Source organism: Phycomyces blakesleeanus (genome assembly GCF_001638985.1).
Source record: "Phycomyces blakesleeanus NRRL 1555(-) unplaced genomic scaffold PHYBLscaffold_1, whole genome shotgun sequence".
NCBI lineage: Eukaryota > Fungi > Mucoromycota > Mucoromycetes > Mucorales > Phycomycetaceae > Phycomyces > Phycomyces blakesleeanus.
The window spans coordinates 3,771,920-3,794,189 of record NW_017265134.1 but is presented as its reverse complement, the minus strand read 5'-3'; the positions used below and the strand labels follow the sequence as shown (position 1 = coordinate 3,794,189).

The 22,270-nt window shown below is 34.7% G+C and overlaps 4 protein-coding genes across 4 annotated transcripts; 2 read left to right on the top strand and 2 right to left on the bottom strand.

The window, feature by feature from the left end:
* Positions 1 to 628: 628 nt before the first annotated feature.
* On the top strand, positions 629 to 2,261 carry PHYBLDRAFT_105125 (hypothetical protein; the record flags this gene model as incomplete). Its single annotated transcript, XM_018427886.1, has 3 exons — positions 629 to 816; positions 934 to 1,374; positions 1,505 to 2,261. 3 exons carry the CDS (start codon positions 629 to 631, stop codon positions 2,259 to 2,261), a joined length of 1,386 nt encoding a protein of 461 aa, XP_018299433.1.
* Positions 2,262 to 7,376: 5,115 nt separating this feature from the next.
* On the top strand, positions 7,377 to 8,182 carry PHYBLDRAFT_157127 (hypothetical protein). The gene is made up of 2 exons (XM_018433572.1): positions 7,377 to 7,533; positions 7,634 to 8,182. The coding sequence occupies exons 1-2, from the start codon at positions 7,389 to 7,391 to the stop codon at positions 7,957 to 7,959; spliced, it is 471 nt and encodes a 156-aa protein (XP_018299432.1). The 5' UTR covers positions 7,377 to 7,388; the 3' UTR covers positions 7,960 to 8,182.
* A 7,856-nt stretch (positions 8,183 to 16,038) lies between these two features.
* Positions 16,039 to 17,886, bottom strand: PHYBLDRAFT_138941 (hypothetical protein; the record flags this gene model as incomplete). Its single annotated transcript, XM_018430114.1, has 1 exon — positions 16,039 to 17,886. One exon carries the CDS (start codon positions 17,884 to 17,886, stop codon positions 16,039 to 16,041), a length of 1,848 nt encoding a protein of 615 aa, XP_018299431.1.
* A 2,083-nt stretch (positions 17,887 to 19,969) lies between these two features.
* Positions 19,970 to 20,915, bottom strand: PHYBLDRAFT_157125 (hypothetical protein). The gene is made up of 4 exons (XM_018433571.1): positions 20,838 to 20,915; positions 20,431 to 20,766; positions 20,236 to 20,325; positions 19,970 to 20,140 (listed from the first exon to the last, which is right to left on the bottom strand). The coding sequence occupies exons 1-4, from the start codon at positions 20,908 to 20,910 to the stop codon at positions 20,085 to 20,087; spliced, it is 555 nt and encodes a 184-aa protein (XP_018299430.1). The 5' UTR covers positions 20,911 to 20,915; the 3' UTR covers positions 19,970 to 20,084.
* Between the last annotated feature and the right edge of the window lie 1,355 nt (positions 20,916 to 22,270).

Below are 22,270 nucleotides of genomic sequence, written 5' to 3'. Positions count from 1 at the left end.
TCTTTATATTTTTTATGCAGTATCCTATTTATGATTCTTCTGCCAAACATCACAGTGACTGTATATACAATTTATATTCTTAATATACTCTCAATTTATTGAATTCTCTAGAGAAATCCATGTCAACTGCAATGCCATTGACTTTCATCTCACTTTGTGCTTGTAGTTAGGGATCAGATTTGGTATTATACTTGATGCAACCTATTTAGCGAAAATAAAGTCTAAGACATAATTAAAAAAAGCTTTGAATTATTTTATAAAGTAATCTCAAGACATCTCTCTGTTTATCCCAAAAGGAGAAGTAGAATATAAACGTCTACTAAAAGACTACAATTTTTTCACAATATATATCAAAACGTCCCGAGCTCAATCGAAAGTATTTTGTGTACATAAATTCTGATCCCAAGCTCCGTCTAAAATAAACACTTTCTTCATTTGGATCCATATTTTCCCACGCACATCGAATCTTACAAGACCTTGTTCTTTATTTTACTTTCCTCCTTTCTTTCTTCTCTCTGATATCCTTACTCTTCAGTTCATATATATATCTATACACATACTTGCCTTGGAAAATGTACTCAAGGACAACTAGCCTAAACTTCTTAAAAACTACAAAGGGAACTGTGGTATGTTCATATATATTCATTGTGTGTTTCGTATTCAGGACTTAACCTGGACTACACACCAGGAAAAATACGTCTATAAGCCATGGATTACCAGACGTTCCTTCCACTCATCTATACTATCAAGAGCCAAACAACCTTTTCTGCTGGCTGACATTGGTGAAGGTATCCGAGAAGTTGAAATTATTCAATGGTATAATAATAATAATAATAAAAGAAAAGAAAACTCTGGCCTTATTACATTGTTTCTAAGAATTCTGACTTACATTTTTTTTTATATTCTGTTTCTGTTTTTTGATAATTTGTGCAGGTTTGTACAGCCAGGTTCGGTTGTCGAGGAGTTTGATAGGATCTGTGAGGTTCAGTCAGATAAGGCAGCAGTGGAAATCACATCTCGATATGCAGGAATGATCAGTAAACTTCACTATCAACTCAATGGAGTTGCCACAGTAGGAGCTCCTCTGGTTGATATCGAGACTGCCGACGAATATGTGGATGGACAAAATACACCAGTTGCAGAGAATGTTAAAGTACCAGAAAGTATACCAAACACAAAACCAGTCGAGACACCATTGGTAGAAAACAGATCCAGAGATCCAGGTGTTCTTAGTTTGGCTACTCCGGCTGTTCGAAGATTACTTTTTGAAAATAATCTCGAGGTTACTGAAATCAAAGGAACTGGAAAGAACCAAAGAGTGCTCAAGGAAGACATTATTCGCTTTTTGACCGAGAAAAAGGATACTACAGGCAAGTAATGCACGCAAATGTGTGTGTGTGTGCGTGTTTCTGTACATATAAAGTTTAGCAATTAATTTCAAACACACATTTTTTTTGGTATCCAATCCAGATCTTAGACGACCAATTGCGGTTGAGCTCATTAGCCCCTCACAACCTGTCTTGAGTGTAGATCCAAACAACCAGGGCACACCATTGACTGACACCCAAAAAGTCATGTTCCTGGCCATGACTCACTCACTTGCGATTCCTCAGCTGGGGTACAAAGATGAAGTAGATCTCACTCTCACAAATACCTATCGACAGGCCTTGAACAAGTCTATTTCTGATCATCCTGGACGCCATCCCTTCACCAAAATATCCCACCTACCTATCCTTCTAAAGTCTCTTTCTCTAGCCTTAACCCAGTTCCCGATCATGAATGCCTCCATTACCACTTCAGACCAAGGAAGACTTAATCAGGTGGTCTACAAGACCTCTCATAACATCGGCCTTGCCATGGACACACCCCAAGGTCTTAAAGTCCCTAATATCAAGGACGTCCAGGACAAGAACTTGTTTGAGATTGCGTCCGAGTTGCATCGCCTGGTCAGCTTAGGTAAAAAGAACGAGCTCTCGGCTAGTGATTTGACAGGTGCCACAATCACATTGTCAAACAGCGGAACTTTTGGTGGGACTTATGCAAATCCAATGGTCTTTCCATCAGAGCTGGCTATTGTTGCGCTTGGAAAAATACAGACCTTGCCACGACTGGAGAATGGAAAGATTGTTGCAAAGCAAGTAATGCCCATCAGTTGGGCTGCAGATCATCGCCTGATTGATGGTGCGACTATGGCTCGATTCAGTAATCAGTGGAAGCATTGGGTTGAGAATCCAGCTATTTTTACAAGTATGCTTAAATGAAGCTTACATTTAGAGAATATTAGAGCATAGTAGGGTATATGCTATGTACAGATAATAATATTAGTAGTAATAAAAAAATTAGAAAAGAACAAATCCAAGAGATAAAAAAAAATGCTTGACTATTTCCAACAAATATTCAATATTTTGCCCAATTCATGTAGCTCAGCTGGCTGGATAGATACAGGATACTAGATATTATTTTAAAAGAGAAGCAAAATCATAATATTTTATTGGGTAGTCTTAAATGATCTGGAAATAAGAAAGAAGAAAAGGAAGAGTCTAAAGAAGATCATGGTTTCTTTATCCAAAATGAAAAGTTATCCCCCAAAAAAAAAACAATTCACTCCTTGTAACTCACATGTGTCCACTCGAAGTGTGTGCAAAAACAAATTAGGACAAGAATTTAAGACAGTTGTTTCTGAATATTAACATTGTACTCTTTCCGCACAAATGCAAGCCTTTTGGATATCTGCTCACCCATTCAGTACTGTAGTACTCAAAATGTTTTTAATCTACTGCGGATTATAAATCAACTGTAATAAATTTCTGAGGAGCTGTACAAAACCGAAAACAGATAGCTGACTACCACAATAAGGATTTGCTGGTCAGGCTATCTTGACCACAGAATACCAGAAAATATAATACTTTGAACATCTTTACTTGGAAACCATCAATTCCTCACAAACTGCTTTTATATAAAAAAATTATGGGCAAGAGAGAAAGAAAGTATATATATATAAAGAGATATATATACACATAAAATATTCTATTGAATATACATTACAGTGCATAATTAACCAAGTGGCACCACTACAATTTTTATTTTATTTTATTTTATTTTTGCTTCCGCAACTGAAGCCCTATATGATAGACTTGATGACGTAAATCAATGGAATCTTTAATTGGAATCGGTGTGGAGCTTGATAAAGTTTGGTTCTTCTTTCTTGCACTGTTTTCTTAAACATACTTCTTGAACTTACCCACCAAATTTCTTTTTTATATTTTTCTTTTTTTTAAAGTAATAATAATAATATTTTCCTTTGTTATAAGCGTTCTATAATTTACTTTGAGCCCTAGTCTCTATCTAATTCCTATTTAGTTCGGTTCTTTCTCTTTTTTCTCTCTACTCTCTGTCTCTCTATCTATTCTTGTACCTTTTATATCATACTATATAAATCAAATCAGATAGAGAAACTCAGTGTGTCAAGCAGCAACATCCTTAACGCGTCATTAGAATCGAACACATTCTTTTTTATCATTCTGGATCTCAATGTCTATATCAGCCGTTAATGTTTCGCCTGCAATGAATGCATCTACGCCTGGGTCACATTCATCCCCAGCCGGCATTCCACATCAATCTCCACAGATCGTTTCTCCTCACCATCATCGTAAAGAGGTTGCATGTGTATTGGTGATTGATGGATCAGCACGAATGAATCCTCACTTGAGTACAATATATGAGGCTTATATTGAACCTATTCTCAGGTAAATTCAACATTCTATGAGACACTTTTTATATAAAGATGTATCAAATATATGCATACACACACACACACATATATATATATATATATATAAGAAACTTAAGCTTTAGCCTAAAATAACTTTTACTTGATCCACAATACCCTAGGCAGCTTCGTTCTCCCATTATTTCAGAAGGAGACCACCGTCAATCAAAGACAAAAGTCACGGTATGGTATCATTAATCCTTGATTTTTGGGCATCTCTCTTTATTCTTTACTGATTAATTATGATTATGATTATTATTCTCGTATGGGTTACCGCTGCTTCTTTTAAACAGCCTGTTTTAAAATATGGCTTGGTGATTTATGGAGATTATGAAAGATCATCAACTGCGACAGTCGATCGAAAGTATTTTACATCTGAGCTCAATTTGTTCCAAGAAATCCTCCAAAATATTACATGCAAAGAGGGTGGTATGATACGCAATGCAGTAGGAGAAGGTCTTGTTGCAGCATTGGAGGTATGTATAAGCTACTGAAATTTGTAGATTTTTTTTAAGTTTTAAAGTTTATTTATTTCTTTATTAACAAATCATTGTAGATGTTTTCAGATTATAAAGAAGAGATCAACGGTAACAATGAACAGATTATGCACTGTATTCTTGTATCCAACAGCACTCCTTACAAGACTGGCGTGCGTAAAAATTTATACGACAAGTATGACAATTACAAATTGGAAGATATAGCCGAAGAAATGAAAAGAGTGAGTTGAATCAACTAAAAAACATACATGTATGAAATATTTAATATTAATATTCTTTTAAAAACACTTCTTCTTTCTTTCTTTCTTTCTTTCTTTCTTGATATCAGAACAACATACACTTGTCCTTGATTACTCCTAAGAAGGGCTACGATGAATTGGAAAAAATTGTCAAAGAGGTATTGATAATTTCTACGAGTTTTAAATTATAAATTGTTACCAGTTAACATGTGTGTGTATGGAATTATAGGTCAATCATCAAGTTGAAGTACATTCGATCAATGAAACAGTTTCACCTTTGCATGTTGTAAAACTAGCAGGATTCAAACTTCCTGTTGTACCAACACCCACAATAACAGCTACTACTACAATGAATATGATCAACTCCAACCCGGTTCCAATTACCGCCAATACAAACCCATCCGTTATTACTGCTCTTTCAACAACTCCTGCAGCCACGTCTGCTCCGGTTTCTACTCCGGCTCCGACTATTAATACAGTAGAGATGAAATCAGGTAAACAAGACAAAAAAAAAGCATTTCATAAACTTTATGCCCAAGTAGTTTATTTTATTTTAATATATCTATATCCATATATTTATCAAAACAAAAAAATTAAACTTTATCAGACAATCAAAAACAAGCTCTACCTCCAACTGGGCTCACAATACCTTCGGCAAACTCACCTCAACCTGGACCTGTTGCTGAATCGAACAAAAAGAGAAAACGCGAAAATGTACCCGGTCAGATCAGTTTACCCGAACCAACCTTTGATGCCGCACGTTTTGCAGAAGCTGGTGCAAGAGTGGGCGTCCAGTTTGCTCAACGACACCCAACAGCACAAAATCAACCTAATACTACTAACGCTGCAGCTACTACCACTACAGCTACTATTGCAAATACAACTACAACTAATACTACGGCTGCTCACATATCCAATGTACCGACTTCGAAAATCGAGCAGAATAACTCCCCCATTAATCACATAAAAGTCGAACCATCACCAACCGCTCCACACAAAACACTTAAAAACCAACCATCGATGCCAAATACCCAGAATCCCTCTCCAAACCGCGAGCAGACCGGCTCTCCTATACAAATGCAGCGACCCCAGGGTCAACCTATGCAGCAACACCAAGGATTGCTGGGCATGCAATTGACACCTCAACAGGTACAACAGCAGATGTTACATTCACAGCAGCAGGTGCAACAAGCACAACAGGCCATAATGGCCTTGCAGGCACAGAAGGCACAACAGGCACAACAAAGAGGTGCTCCTGCTCAAAATCCACATCAGATCCAGCAATACCTTATACAAAAACGAAACTCAATTTTGGCTATTAATCCTTTGACTCCTGCTCACCAAAGTCAATTGCAAGCAATTAACGTAGCCATGCAGAAAGTGGGTGAACAGATCAGACGCACAGAGCTTTCCCAACAACCGAATGGCTCTGTACCTCTCGGAAATCCAGTAAATAACCCAGCTTCTGGTGTATCATCCCCAATGTCATTTTCTGCGGCTATGCAGGCCAGACCCCCTCTTGTACCCGAATTAAATCAGCAAGGTCAAATGATAGGCCAGCAACAGAACCCACAAATAACTGCTATTGGAGCCCAAAATCCTCAAATGACAAGTGTACTGCAGCAACAAGCCCAACAACAACAACAACGACTTATGATGGCAGCAGCTCAGATGAATCTTCAGCAACAGCAACAGTTGCAACAGCAGTTACAACAACAGCAGTTACAACAACAGCAGATGTTACAACAACAACAACAACAACAACAGCAGATGTTACAACAACAACAACAGCAACAACAACAACAGGCAGCACAACAGCAGCCTGGTATGCGACCTGTAATGAATGAGATGGTACCTAATGGAATGTCCCCTAATGTGATGGCTCCTAATGGCATGGCCCCTAATGGCATGGCCCCTAATGGTATGGTTCCTAATGGCATGGCTCCTAATGGCATGGCTCCTAATGGCATGGCTCCTAATGGAATGCCTCCTAATGGAATCACACCTCAAATGATGCAAAACCAAGCCAATCTCTTAAGTCAACAACAACAACAGCAACAACAACAACAGCAGCAGCAAAATGGACAACAAGCAGGCGCGATGACACAGCCAATATGGACAGGGCATATTGTTTGGCACATCAAAACGCCTGATGGAACTTTCCAAGAATTTAGCTGTCTCTGTGGCGCATATGCTATTACACTCAAAGGAAACAATGTTAGCTTTGAAGAATAGTAAGTATAAGTAATATAATGAGAGGAATAATGGTAGATTTGATAAAGAGCGAACAATATACATATATCTGTGACTTGATATCTGACCTTTCACTTTTTTTTTTTTATTATATACATATATCTTTAGCCGCCCTGAAATGTGGCCACAGCGTATTATGATCGCTGGCCGATCTCCTCTTGCTCAAGCTCAGGCTTTCCAACGCCAGGCATTAGAAAACAAATTGCCTTTCTGTCAATTTAGGGCTCTCCCTACCAGTAGTACACAAGACCAAACGAACTTTGGGCTCTTGGTTCGTAACCTGGAGCAAAAGAAATACGTAAGAGCTTACTGAAATCACTTTTATTATTATTCTATTCTTTTCATTTTGATGACTAACTTGTTATTTATTTATTTTTAAAAAAATAGATTGCTACTGTCCTGTTTAATCCTGGTCAAAACACAAAGCCAAACGAACAGCCACATGGTGTGCTTTTGACACACTCGTCAGGAAAATTGATTGGTATTGTGTTCACCCGGATACCCCTCCCAGATCTCAATGCAATTCCTCCCGGGATGCCTACACTTCAAAACCCTGGCATGGTACCACCCGGATCTCTTCCTTTACGAAATGCCGGAACACCTCCAAATATGCCCGGACTTCCTGCAAATATGAATATGGGAATCAATCAAAATCAAGCTAGCGTCCAATTGCTGAGAAATCAATTGATTAAACAGCAAATGGCCACAGCTGCTGCTGCTGCTGCTGCTGCTGCAAATCGTGGTGTACCCAACCATGTTCCTCAGGGTATTAATGGTAAATATTAACTTATTAAGCATAGTGTTATTAATAATTGATTTATAATAATAACATTAAGATTAATTAATTATTATTATTCCTATTCGTGAACAATAAGGTGTTCGTCCTGCAGGTCTTAATCCAAACAGTTTGTTACTTTCAAATATCAATATTGGAAATGGCAATTCACCAAATATGGCAATGAATGTCAATAACAATAACAACAATAGCAATCCAAACGGTGTTATTGGACTTGGGATTGCGGGAGCAAATCCAATCGGTGAGATTAATTTGTCACCACAAGAAATATTAGAATTCCAGCAAAAGATTATGCAGGCCAAGCACCAACAGGCACAGCATGCACAGCATGCGCAACAGGCACAGCAAACACAACATGCGCAACAAGCACAACAGCACAACAATCAGCATTCACAAGGGATGTAAACTGACTCTCTATTGAATCTTTTATACGTATACATACTATATATAAGGATGTATCGAGTTCATTTGCTTTTATTTTCTTTTGTAGTAGATCTGTTATCATCTCATTCTTTTTTTCCTTTTATCTCTCGCTCTCTCATTTATATACATTTCTTTATTATCCTTATTATCATTCTCTGTATCATAGTCTTCAAAAATGATTAAATCAGACATTAGCGTGTACACCAATATATATATATACAAATTGTCATTATTATTATTTTCGCTGTGGGTGCACTATGGTAGAAAAAGAAGGGGAGGTTTTGGGCGACTTTAGGATATTTTAGTAAGATTTAATGGGGCTTAAGGATTGTTTTAAGGCTGAATTTTGGTTAAGCACTACTTTTTCTCCCTTTTATATATGTATGTTTCAATTCTCAATATTTTTTCTTTTCTTTGTTATTATTGTAGTTTAACCCTAAATGAATCTTCCCAGTATAAAGAATAGAGAGAAAGATAAAAGTACATTAGTATACGAATAAAATATTAATACCCAGAGAGTGAAGATACATGAATATTATTAAAACACAAGAGAGTGAGACAGGAAAAGTAGGCCAATGAACACATATCTAACCACAGCCCGAAGCACATTAAAAAACTACACTCCTAAACATATTTACTTTATTCACATAGTATTGATTGAAATTGTTTATTCATAGATCAAGAGGTAGTACTGCTAGTTATTGGTACAAAAAAAACAATATTCATAACATCTGTTTGTACAGAACATAATGAGTCAAATAGAAATAAGGTTTTTTGGGTCATTTAAAGTTACATTGGTAAATATTCTTGTCATTAAAGAAAGAACAAAACAAAATTGAAAAAAAATCACATAATCCAGGCTAGACGGTACTACTGCAATAATCTTAGCTCTCTCTATTTGCCTCTGCTTGTTCTTGGATCGTGGAAATAGTTTGCTGTCTCTCCGACTCAAGTTGCTGATTCTGTTTGACAGACTGTTCTTTTTGTGAAAGATTCATTGCTGAAATAATATTTAGAGATTCTAAACAAGTGTATCCAATATAAAACGATACAGGAGCTGAAAGTACACTGGACGATAAAAAGGCCCTAGCAGCTGCAATTACTCCATAGCGTTTCGCCCAGTTTTTGATGTTCCGAAAGTTCATAATTAATAATGTTGAGTAAAAGGGTTTCGTCTATGAGACAAAATATATAGTTTCTTTATATATGTTTTTATCATTGAGGTAAATAGTCACAGAGGAAACAAAGAATAATGTGGTATTCTTGTTTTTAACCTGTGTATGTCTCAAACAAAGTACCATCAATATAGTATTCCTATCAATATATGTTCTTTGTTAATATATATTATCTATGATACGATATCTCTCTCCTTATTCTAGTGATTGACTACATTTTTAGTACACACTGACTTAATAGGTTAAATGCACAATATATGTAGCGACACTTTCAACACAGATTGATGTATTTTTTTTAGTATAAGTTCAATGGTCAGCATGTAAAAACAATCAAGATTTTGTTCCAGAATATATTAATCGATTGAATTTTAAATGACTCGGTTATCTAATAAAATCTCTTTATTAGTTTTTCTTTAATTTACTTTATAAAAACCATGACTACACAGCAAAAAAAATCCCGATGTTCGGATTATTTTGACTCATAAAACGCTTTAATAATAATAATAGAAAATACAACTATATCATTTTACAGGAAAAGCAATTCTGAATATCGAGCCCGTGATTAACCAGCCTTTTAATTGCAACCTGTAGCTTATTTAGATATAAATTAAGTCTATATTGTTTGATAATTTAATAGACATTAGAAACACAAAAAAAGAGCATTTATTTTTTATTTAATTTCCAATTTTCACTTTATGTTATTTGCATGTTATAATACTATCAAATAAACAGGTATTAAGGCTCTAGGAGAGCACATACTATATATATATATATATATATATATATATATTAGAAAACACATTGTTTACTTGACTTATAAAGAATTATACTCAAACAATAACTCTTTGCAATAACCATAAGGTCGATTGAGAATAATTTAGCCAAGTTAAAAAAAAAGTCTCGTATAGACAGTTGATCCTGCTTTACATTACTTTTTGCCTCTTATTTACTTACTCAACAACACGCACTATTTATATTTCATTTATGATTTTACTTTTTTACGTGTCTTAAAGGACTTACAATAGAATTTTGCTTTTCTATTATCTAAACTTACATCTAGCAAGGTACCAAAGCATATATAAATATTACACTGTTGCTTTTAATAAGAGCAATTATAGAGCAATAAGTAAACATTATCTTTACGTTGTATTTATTAAACAAAATAAACACAAAAAGTAACATATAAACTATAGAGATAGTGATAACAAAGTCTAATACAAGAAAAAAATTGGTAATTCAAATAGTAATTCTATAAAAGAAAAACAATCGTATTGGTATTGCTTTAAAACAACCATCAAAAGCATCGCTCTTTTGCTTGTAGCAAGCAAGTATATTTAAGTATCTGTCTTTAAAGAAAATAACAGCAGTTAGTAATGTACTTAAACGCTGTGTACTAAAATCCACTACAGTATATATTTAATTGTGTAAAGTGCTTTCGATTATGCTAGCCATTTGCTGGCCATTATCTTAAGCATATTTTTATGTAATAATTGGCTTCAGTCTATATCTATCTAATTATAACCTTTACTAACCTTGGCGATTCTGGAAACCGCGAAGAGTAGAGTATAAATATCTACTAGATGAACAGTCGGTAGATTGTTTAAACGTAAAACGGGGCATATTGAAATTAATCATTTAAATTGCATGTATAATTATATCTAAATGAGACCTAAGAACGTGTTTTTGTAAACATTCCAGCTATTAGCTAGTCGTTTTAGCAGGAATTTGTTGGCGTATTGGTCTTTTTTTATAATCAATATTATTCTTATAGATGTATGAGACCTGAGAAAGTGTATTTTTTATTTGGTAATCATACTAGCATTTGCTAGTTATCTTAAATACTTTTCTCAGCATTGGTATATGTCTATTAGTGCGAAAGTATTTAAAAATGTGAAGAAAAAATATTGTATTACCTTTAGATAATCTTATTAAGATGTCGCACATATGTTCTTGTGATTGTATAGGTGTATATGTGTACGTGCTTATTAAAACACACGTAAAGATGCCTAAACGTTTTTTGAAAGACTAAAAAAACAGGTGAGTGCAGCAAACAAACCTTGCTATGTACGCCTGTAAACATACACCCAAGTGTAATATGAAGCTCCTATTGGCTCATAAAAGCATGTCATGTATGCTGAATGGCCATATAAAAGAAGAAAAAGCATAGACCCATTGTCTTGGGAAAGTGCGTATAGTCAAAATAAAATAAAAAACCGTTAATAAAATAAAGTGAGATTTTTAAACGTAAGGTGGCTATTATTTTCATACGTTATAGCTAATACTTACTTTTGGTAGTTCTTTATAGCCATTTTTGTGGTTTGTGAGGTATTCGGGATTGTTTATGGGTTAGTATCTCAATAATGGGAAAAGTAGAGACTGTGAGAGTGTTATTTATTAAAGAGACAAAACAATATTGTTTATATCTGCTACTATTCAAATCCCTGTAATTCAAATCCCTGTTGTGTAATGGTTGGTTTACACTGTATGAGTGTGTAGTGTACGTGTGCCTGGTGTGTAACAGTTCCAGAGATTGTTAACTTGCCAGGTTCATTAGCAAGAAGGAACCAGTGTTTGGTTGTGGGGTCTGTTCTTCACTCAATTGTGGTGTGTATACCACACTTATTATAAATAAAAACAAAGCAGTGAAGATCATATTATTATGATTTTCTGCTCTTATTAAATTATTAAATAGCTCTACATTATATATATAAGACAAAAAAATTAATATAGTTATTTATCTATTTTTTAATTTTTTTTTTTAAAAAAAAAACATATATACTCATATATCAAAGTGCAGTATTATACATGAAATCCAACTATTTAATTTTCACTTGCCGACATTTTTTTTGCTACTTTTGCTACTTTATTTGTAGCATTTAAAAAATAGACAGTTTAGTACTATTTTTTTCTAAAGTAAGATTGTAACTACGAAGTGAGGAAATTTTGTTTTTTTGATTATACGACATTAGGAGAAACAATATATTGAAACACCGCCGCATTTTTTTTTGTGGAGGGATTTTTCTAGCCTCACAAAATTGCTACGCTCCTAGGTGTTTTTGAGCACTAAAAAATTCTTAAAACAGCTGAGATCCAAAAATGCCCTGAAATCTACAAAAAAGATTGGGCATTTGAAATTTAAATTAATTATTTTATTTTATTTTATTCTATTTTGTTTTTGCTTTTTTTTTACAACTTTTCAATTAATATTTAATTTTTTATTATTATTTGATAACAAGTAATTGACTCTCTTATTTCAATTATAACTTTATTTAAATATTATATTACATCGTAATTAAGGTATTTGTAATTGATTTTGAGCTGGTATCTCAATATTAAAAAAAAAGTATATACTTTGAGAGTGTTATTTTTTTAAAAGGATAAAATATTAATGTTTAATCTGATACTATTAACGTCTATTGCAATTCAAATTCATGCTATTTAATGAGTAGCTTATATTATATAAGTTTGTAGTGTACATATACTTTATGTATAACAGTTTTGAGAATTATGAATTTGTTAAATTAATTAGCAAGAAGGAACTAATGTTTAGTTGTAGAGTCTGTTTTTTAAAAATGTAATATTTTACAATTTCAGTATTGAGCAATAAAAGTTATTCTCAATATTAAAATTTAATACTTATATATTCATTAATAATTAACAAATAGTATAAATGCAATACAGATATCAATAAATGAAGACCTTTATTTTTTTTAACTATTCAAATTATCTTCTTTTAGTAATTTCACCTCCGATGTGCTACGACTGGTATTCAAAAATCTACATAAGGACACACAAAATCTACCTAGGGCCACACAAAATCTACCTACTAGACAGAATCTACCCATATGGCAAAATTTGCTCACACAAATCTACTTGGACACACACAAATTCACTTGGACACACATAAATTTATTTGGGCACACACAAACTCTACATATATTTTTCTCACATAGAAATCTACCCAGATAGCAAGATGCACACACATACATACTTCACTTAAAATTAATTCTAGATCTAAATAAATAATAAGCAACAAAAAATAAAAAATATTTTTTGTAATTAAAGGCAGTACGTATACAAACTACAATAGTTCTTTTTTGTTTCTGTAAATATATTAAGATAAATAAGATATATGGGCAGAGGAATACTGAGTCGATTTGATTGAAGTGAAAGCTATAAAAAGAATGAGAGTATAATGTAACAGTGATTTTATTTAAAAAGACTAAGAAAGTTTTGACAGTAGAGTATTTGTGTTGTGTAAAGAGTGCAGGATAGTGAGATAGACGGAAGCTGTGTGTAAGAAATAGCTTTCTTTGTATACTATAATTTTTAAAATTATGGAGTTTACTTACTGAATATTTCCTATCATTATTATTATTATAGCTTTGAGTATCACGATGTGACACGATGAAGATTACCATGGTGAGACTTTGTATTGTGTGATGCCTGTATGCTCTAGAACAGGTTATTTAGAAATATACCAAAAGTTGGAAGCTTTGAATATTATGTCTAATGGGATGGGGTCAATTGTCATTGAAGAAGGTCTTGGAAGTATAAGCATATAAATATTATGTGTATAAGAGTTGAAAGCCAGTTATGGGAATGGTGGTGTATCACACTCCAGGTATAAAATAATATAGTGTATGACTTTCAAGTGCTAAAGTTTTATTATATGGCTATCATTTCGATTTCTATTTTTCAATGGTAATAAAATGAAAGAATATTATGGTTGTTAGTATCAATTTGGATAGCTCTGTGAAGCTGGTTTTGATACTGGTTAAAAAAAAAGAAAACGATATTGTGGTTGTTGGTGTTGATTTTGATAGCGTTGTAAAGCTGGTGTTGCTAGGCGTAATAAAAAAAGAATATCGTAGTTATTGGTGTTGGTTTTTAAGGCGTTGAGAAGTTTATAGGGTCACGAAGGTTTATTTTTCTGTTCGACTCCTATATACCGTGGGCAGCCGTCAAAAAGAAAAAATAAAGAGTATTCTCTCTTTTCGTATTGCGTCGATTTCTGTCTACTTTGAGTTGCCATGTTATATGAATGATGATCCCCAGAAGGAATGAAGATCCTCGAACGGGATGGAAGGATGGGGGGATGTAGAGAGAGGATTCAAGCCATCGTTAAAAAATGATTTTCTTTTGTTTTAGTTACGGCACAGTAAAGGCTTTTGAATACACAGTCCTCTCTGAAAAATTGCAAGTGAATACTAAACGGTCTTTAAACATTCGTATAGCTAGCAGTATCCCTGTAAATGGACCCTGAGGTAATCGGGATTGATTTTGGGTTAGTATCCCAATATTAGGAATAGTAAATACTTTGATACTCTAATTTATTATAGAGATAAAACAATATTGCTTATATATGTTGCTATTATAATCCCTTGTAATTCAAATTCCTGTTGCGAATTGGTTTATTTTATACTGTATAAGTCTGTAGTGTATGTGGGCCTGGTGTAGAACAATTTCGTGCGGTTGTTAACTTGGCAGGTTCATTAGCAAGAAGGGATTAGTGTCCGGTTGTGAAGTCTGTTCTTTGCTCAATTGTGGTGTGTATACCACACTGTTAACTACAGACCCATACAATAAATGAAAGAAAAAAGTTTAAACTCAACTAAATAGAACATCTTTAATGCAAAGTTGTTGTGCTTTTTTTTAAAAACTCTTCTCATTCAAATCTCACAATGTCTCAGCAAATCAATAAAAGTATTCCTAAGAAACGAAAAGAGCTTTCAGACTATGAAAAAGGACTTATTATCGGTGGTGCTCTCCATAATATTTCATTGACTGCCATTTCGGAGAAGACAGGCATACCCATGACAACTGTACATAGCACAGTTCAAAGTTGGAAACAGAATGGCACGCCATTAACAGAAAAACGCCAAGGACGTCCATCAATTTTGGGTGAGAGAGATTTACGCCAGCTTAAAAACGAAATGAAGAAAGATCGTAATGCCACACTTGGAGAACTCACAAACGCCATGAGACTCATGATTGGCAAGTACATTTGCAAGAATACCATCCGCAAAGCTATTCGTAAGATCGGAATGTCTTCTTGCCATCCTGTGTTTAAGCCAAGGCTATCCAGAACACATAAAAAGAAACGATTGTTGTTTGCTAAACGTTGCAAAGAAACCAATCAAAGATGGGATCGTGTGATTTGGAGCGATGAGTCTCGCTTTATGGTTTTCCCAAAGGATGGAAACCTTAGAATTTGGCGCTTTCCTCTGGAGAAGTTCAAGTCTGATTGTATCATGCCTAGAGTACAGTTTGGAGGTGGTTCGGTGATGGTTTGGGGCTGTGTGTGGGCAGGAGGAGTAGGCCCACTAAAAACGATTATTAACAGCCTTGACCAATTTGGCTATATAAACCTTTTGGAAAGAAAGTTGCTCCCATTTTATGGTCGCCTAAGTAAAAGACATGACGGGGAGTTTATTTACCAAGAAGACAATGCTCCTTGTCATAAGTCAAAACTTGTTGAGAACTGGAAAAAGACCCATAATGTACCAATAATGGAATGACCGCCGAATAGCCCAGATCTCAGTCCTATTGAGAACCTATAGGCTCATTTGGGTCGGATGGTAAGGGCAAGAGTACCAGCTCCAAGAACTATTAAGGAGCTAGACAAGGTTATCCATGAAGAATGGAAGAAAATACCGGTTGCAGTATGCAAGGCCTACTGCATGTCTATGCCAACTCGCATAGCCCGTATGAAGAAAGCCCGTGGTGATGTTACTAAATATTAAACTTTCAATAAAAGTTATTTTTCTTAATATTTAAAGGTTATATATTCTTATTCCAATGATTTTGAAAGTGGTTTCTTAAGTAAAAGTAGACAAACAATGAAGAGAGAGTTAAGGATGTTATTTTTTCACTTTGGCGGAAGCTAAAATTTTCTTTCATTTAATTGATGAGACTGTATGTGTTTATCTTTGTCGATTTCTCTTTTTTCATCCAGAAAATACTCTTTGACAGACTTGAATCGAAATATCATAACACCATATTGAAGATCTCTTTTCCAGAACCTTTTAGGTGCATATCCACAATGTCGTATCATGTCTTTTCTTTTTTTTTCACGTTTTTTTCTGCGCTCAAAGTCTTTGTAGTATCTTTGGGAAAACTCTATGTCACGTCTTCCAAGCTCCCACGCCAAAAGTCTTTCTTTTCTGTTTGTTTTATCCAAACACAAGTGGTACCAGTTTGTTCGAAATGATATTTCTTGGCTTTCTTGATGTTGTAGTGAATTACCATCCGTATTCTCCAGTTGCTCAATGGCATAATGTCTGACATGCTGAAAACAATAACTGTAATTATAAATTATGAATGTCTTCAACTGCGACATGTGCATATCGAAGAGCGCTTTTCCATTTATGTCCCACTCAGGAATAAGAAATGTAACGCTCTTTAGCTTCAAATATTTAAGTTGTTTACAACGCAGAGATATGTAGTTGAATAGGTGTATAGGAACAGACACGTTGATGAATTCCAGTTTTTGTAACGAGTGTGGGATTGTTATATGTCGCGAGGGGTTTATGAGGTAAGTAGTGGAATTCTCTATATATAATGACCTCAAAACTGGACATTGATCCAAGAGATGTTCCATTTCAATCCTTCGGTGTTCTAGAATGTGTAGTTCAACAAGCTTCGGGCATAAATTGAAAATAATGCGAGATCGCGGTTTAGCGTTCAGATAATCGGTTATAGTCACCCACATAATCTTCACCGATTCTGAAACTTGCTTAATACACTTAGTGAGATTATCCATAAGTAGTGACTTGTATACATGAGTGTCGAATACAACACGCTCTAACTTTATATTAAAGTAATTAAGAGTCATGTAGAATATATAAAGTGGCCATCTGTTACAAGTATGCGTAGGTGTCTGTACCATTTTTAAATAAGGAAAAAACTGATTCAGTGTTTTCAGCAATATTAACTGTCCCTGGTATTTGTTTATGTAAGTCTCTTGTACTAATGGTCTGCGAGCTTTGCACGGCTTCATGTTAAGACTGAGTAGGTTCGGGTACTTCAATGCAAAATAGTATAGCCAAGAACCATCAATTCTCACATCAAGAAAAGTAATCTTTGTAATTTTGTGTGCCGGTTCAATGGTTTTTATCATTTCCAAATCATATTTCGAAATCGATGAAAGAGGATAGTTGATATCAAGGTACTCTAACTGTCTCATGTGGCGGTGGAGTGATTCAAATTGAGTCCATAACATAGTGTTGGTCTCTTCGACATTATTTTCTGAATTAAGCGTAAAATGAGCAAGGGAGCGAGATACCGAAAGGTTCATAAAGATGTCTTCTAGCCCAGAGTGTTTACTGGTCAATTTTATGCTCAGGTGCGTTAAAAATCTCCAACTAATCCAATCAATAGAACGTATCATCCAGTTGTCGCTTTCATCTTCGTGATTCTCTTCGTCGCAAAAGAGATATTTTATTCCAGGGAAGCTTTGCTGTAACTGTGTAACATAGCCTATATGTCTTATATTTATCCGCTTGAGATCCAATGCCCACACACGATGAACGTTCTTCCTGTAGACTTCGTTAAGAGTGGATGTGGCGAACATGGTGCTTAATTTGTTTTCATCGATCTCTAGTTTGGCCCAATAAGCGTTTAGAAACGGCTCTGTCCATCTCTTACAGACAAGTGAACAGGAGGTCTGGTCTTTCTTATTGATATGTGTTGCGATATACGATAGGATATTTGGCGGTAATATTGATACCATTGAAATTTTGAAAAAGGGAGAGAGAGAAAGAGAAAGAAAATCAATTACATTCTATAATCATCGGACAAGCATATTATACTTTTTTATTTGTGACTTCTTACATGAAACACTTTACAACTTTGGTTGTCCAATATAGAAAGCCTAATTAAAGCTTAATTAATAAACTTTTGGTCTTACACCACATGGCTATCTAGTTACTGTAAAGAGGTGTGGCTATTAGGTTGTATTTTACCAAAATATGCAAACAAACTACATACATACCTTATTTTATTTTTTTGTTTACTTATCTAAAGCAATAATTAATGACCCCAGGTTTACTTATATAAGACTCTATAAAATGTGTAACGAACATTAGCGTTTTTCTTTAGAGGTAACCAATGGAAGTTTTTTTTATTGGATCTAATGTATAAATGTTTCTCCGGTGAGGAAAATATAGTCTTGAGGTCCAAGGGTTTATTTTTTTTAAAAAAAAAACTGCTCAGCTTTTTAAACTGAAATATCTTGAGTAATTTCTTTTTATATATATACAGTCTCATCAATTAAATGAAAGAAAATTTTAGCTTCCGCCAAAGTGAAAAAATAACATCCTTAACTCTCTCTTCATTGTTTGTCTACTTTTACTTAAGAAACCACTTTCAAAATCATTGGAATAAGAATATATAACCTTTAAATATTAAGAAAAATAACTTTTATTGAAAGTTTAATATTTAGTAACATCACCACGGGCTTTCTTCATACGGGCTATGCGAGTTGGCATAGACATGCAGTAGGCCTTGCATACTGCAACCGGTATTTTCTTCCATTCTTCATGGATAACCTTGTCTAGCTCCTTAATAGTTCTTGGAGCTGGTACTCTTGCCCTTACCATCCGACCCAAATGAGCCTATAGGTTCTCAATAGGACTGAGATCTGGGCTATTCGGCGGTCATTCCATTATTGGTACATTATGGGTCTTTTTCCAGTTCTCAACAAGTTTTGACTTATGACAAGGAGCATTGTCTTCTTGGTAAATAAACTCCCCGTCATGTCTTTTACTTAGGCGACCATAAAATGGGAGCAACTTTCTTTCCAAAAGGTTTATATAGCCAAATTGGTCAAGGCTGTTAATAATCGTTTTTAGTGGGCCTACTCCTCCTGCCCACACACAGCCCCAAACCATCACCGAACCACCTCCAAACTGTACTCTAGGCATGATACAATCAGACTTGAACTTCTCCAGAGGAAAGCGCCAAATTCTAAGGTTTCCATCCTTTGGGAAAACCATAAAGCGAGACTCATCGCTCCAAATCACACGATCCCATCTTTGATTGGTTTCTTTGCAACGTTTAGCAAACAACAATCGTTTCTTTTTATGTGTTCTGGATAGCCTTGGCTTAAACACAGGATGGCAAGAAGACATTCCGATCTTACGAATAGCTTTGCGGATGGTATTCTTGCAAATGTACTTGCCAATCATGAGTCTCATGGCGTTTGTGAGTTCTCCAAGTGTGGCATTACGATCTTTCTTCATTTCGTTTTTAAGCTGGCGTAAATCTCTCTCACCCAAAATTGATGGACGTCCTTGGCGTTTTTCTGTTAATGGCGTGCCATTCTGTTTCCAACTTTGAACTGTGCTATGTACAGTTGTCATGGGTATGCCTGTCTTCTCCGAAATGGCAGTCAATGAAATATTATGGAGAGCACCACCGATAATAAGTCCTTTTTCATAGTCTGAAAGCTCTTTTCGTTTCTTAGGAATACTTTTATTGATTTGCTGAGACATTGTGAGATTTGAATGAGAAGAGTTTTTAAAAAAAAGCACAACAACTTTGCATTAAAGATGTTCTATTTAGTTGAGTTTAAACTTTTTTCTTTCATTTATTGTATGGGTCTGTATGGTGTAATCGAAGATTGATATCAAAAGTCTTTGAATTTATTCCAATGACTTAATAATAATAATAATAATAAAAAGGACCATTCAAGAACATTAATAGTTATCTCATATTACACCATATTAATTAATTAGATACTTCTTTGATGAATTGATTATTATAAATGTAAACTTGTGATAGTTATATCCAATCATTTGTGAATGATAATGATAACAATATTATGATTATTATTTTTCAATTACATACTCTTTTGGACCCGTTTTGCTATATGTATATTACTAATATTATGACTATGACTATGATTATTTGTATTGTTGTTATTAGCTATTATTCAGATTCATCAGAATCGACCATGATTCCTCGCTTCTTTCGATTATTATCAACTACACATAGCATATAAAGTCACAATTAATAATTGCGTCTTATTTGTATACAAGAATATCAAAGCACTTCTTTACGACTTGTTAATTAAACATACCATGGGACCACTCTTTTGGGCAAGGTTTTCCTACTAAACCACCTAGCTGCATCACTTGCAGAATTAATGCACGATCTTGCAAGAGGTCATCTATTCCCACGTACACAGGAAATATAAACAAAAAAAAGGAATAGGATCTTAGTGCCTGCTAACAGAAAAGAATATATATGTAATCCATAATTCATGATTACTTACCTGCTGCTTGAGATCGATGAGATTTCATCCACCAATTTGTCAAAAGCACTACACACTGGCTCCCGATACTTTCTGCCATGTTTCTGTCTTCGTCTGTATCATCCATTTCACTTTCAATCACATCAAGTACTGCAGACACAAGCTCGCCCATAGCCTGCCTTAATAATTCGAACCACACTGTAGCCCATTGATTGAGGACAGCAATCACAAAACGGCAACAGGGGTGGTCTGGTAAGTGAGAAGAGGATGGAATTTGAATGATTGCTTCCAAAAGACGGTATGATGGGCGACTGGAAGATGCGATGTTGAGCAGAGGAGGTAGGATCTCATCACAAACTAGAGAAAAATAAATAAAGAATAAATGTATCAAGTTTCTTTGGTAAATATCTCTTTTTTTTTGGACTTACAGTTGGATTGAAGCATGTTAATGTTATTAGGAGCACTAAAGAAGTTCTCGATTCTATCTTGACGGCCGCTCATTTCGGCTGACAAGAGTTGCCATAGACTCATTGTACTGTAGGGATCAAATTCAGTCGAGGAAGCTAATAAAGTATTATTATTTAGTTTTTTTTTAAAACAAAAATATATATGTATAATACTGTCAAACATACCAAAAAGAAGAGAGTTTAATTCTTCACCAAACATACGCATATTTCCATAGTGAAGATAACATGTAAGTTTTCCAAGCTACAATAAGAACCAAAGAAAAAAAAAGGTATTTAGTCAGTCTTGCGTTGTACTCCTTTAAGATTCTAATAATTTACTTGGTTCGGAAGCATCATGGTAACCAATAACTGCAAGATTTCTGCATTTCCAACCAACACGGATGGATTGTAGCGGAACAAAAAGGGGGTGATGGCGTGGAAAGACAAAAGATTGTTTCTTGCCAATAACTATTCAACAAAAACAAAAAACAAAAAACAAAAAGGGTGGGAATTAGAATCGTTTTATGTATTAGCTTTGCATTTAACAAGCCAAAGAAGAAAAGGCTCTCATCACTTGCTTTGATATCCTGTAATAAATAGTTTCTAAAATAGTCATCCTTGTCAGTAGATGAATCTTTGGGTAATGCTCCAAATCCATAAGTGACAAATGTTTCATAAGAGTCAACAATGTCTGGCATCCACTCTACTTCCAAACCCATTGTAGAAAAGTCTTGCTGTTCAAGTTGTCTAAAATTTGAAAATGTTTACAAAGTTAAATACCATATCATCAAATGTCATTTAATCGAGATCGTTACTTACTTTGAAATAAAGTGCCACCAACGCATTCCGATCAAATGGCGCTTTCCTTTCTTATAATTGTGAGAGACGCAGGCAATCAAGCTCAATAGTCGATCGCGTGCAGTTGGGACAGTACGAGACGACCAGAAAGTGACCATCAACAAGTCAAATAAATCTTGGGTCGGGTCTAACAGCACACTCTCTTCGGATATTCCATTTTCGACACGTTGTGGGTTTCTCAACGGAAAACAAGCAGCAATTGCACGTATCTGAGGTGCAATTTTTGGAGCCAATGTCTCTGCAGATATAGCCTATTACATTATATTACATTATATTACATATACATATAATTGAATTAATTATAAAAAAGAAAATATTGTTAGGAATATTACTTTCTTAATTTTCTTACTTTTGTACCCTCTATTTTGATATGCTAGTATTTTGTAGGTATGTAACCTATTAATTTTGATACTTTACCATGCGAAGGAAAACAGAAAGGATCTCTCGAAGACTGCTTTTTGCAATCAATAGTTGAGCCTTGGATTCTTGATCTTTACCATCTGTAAGACTAGCAATAGTACTAATACAAGCGGATTTGAATCGAGTCAGGGAGTCAC

What these genes read in the sequence shown, in the direction of transcription:
- PHYBLDRAFT_157127 (XM_018433572.1), top strand. Translation starts at nt 7,389, where the DNA reads ATGAATATGGGAATCAATCAAAATCAAGCTAGCGTCCAATTGCTGAGA. An exon ending in TGTTCCTCAGGGTATTAATG is followed by an intron (nt 7,534 to 7,633) that starts GTAAATATTAAC and finishes GTGAACAATAAG; the next exon opens with GTGTTCGTCCTGCAGGTCTT.
- PHYBLDRAFT_157125 (XM_018433571.1), bottom strand. Translation starts at nt 20,910, where the DNA reads ATGAGCGGCCGTCAAGATAGAATCGAGAACTTCTTTAGTGCTCCTAAT. An exon ending in TAACATGCTTCAATCCAACT is followed by an intron (nt 20,767 to 20,837) that starts GTAAGTCCAAAA and finishes ATTTTTCTCTAG; the next exon opens with TTTGTGATGAGATCCTACCT. An exon ending in TCATCGATCTCAAGCAGCAG is followed by an intron (nt 20,326 to 20,430) that starts GTAAGTAATCAT and finishes ACGTGGGAATAG; the next exon opens with ATGACCTCTTGCAAGATCGT.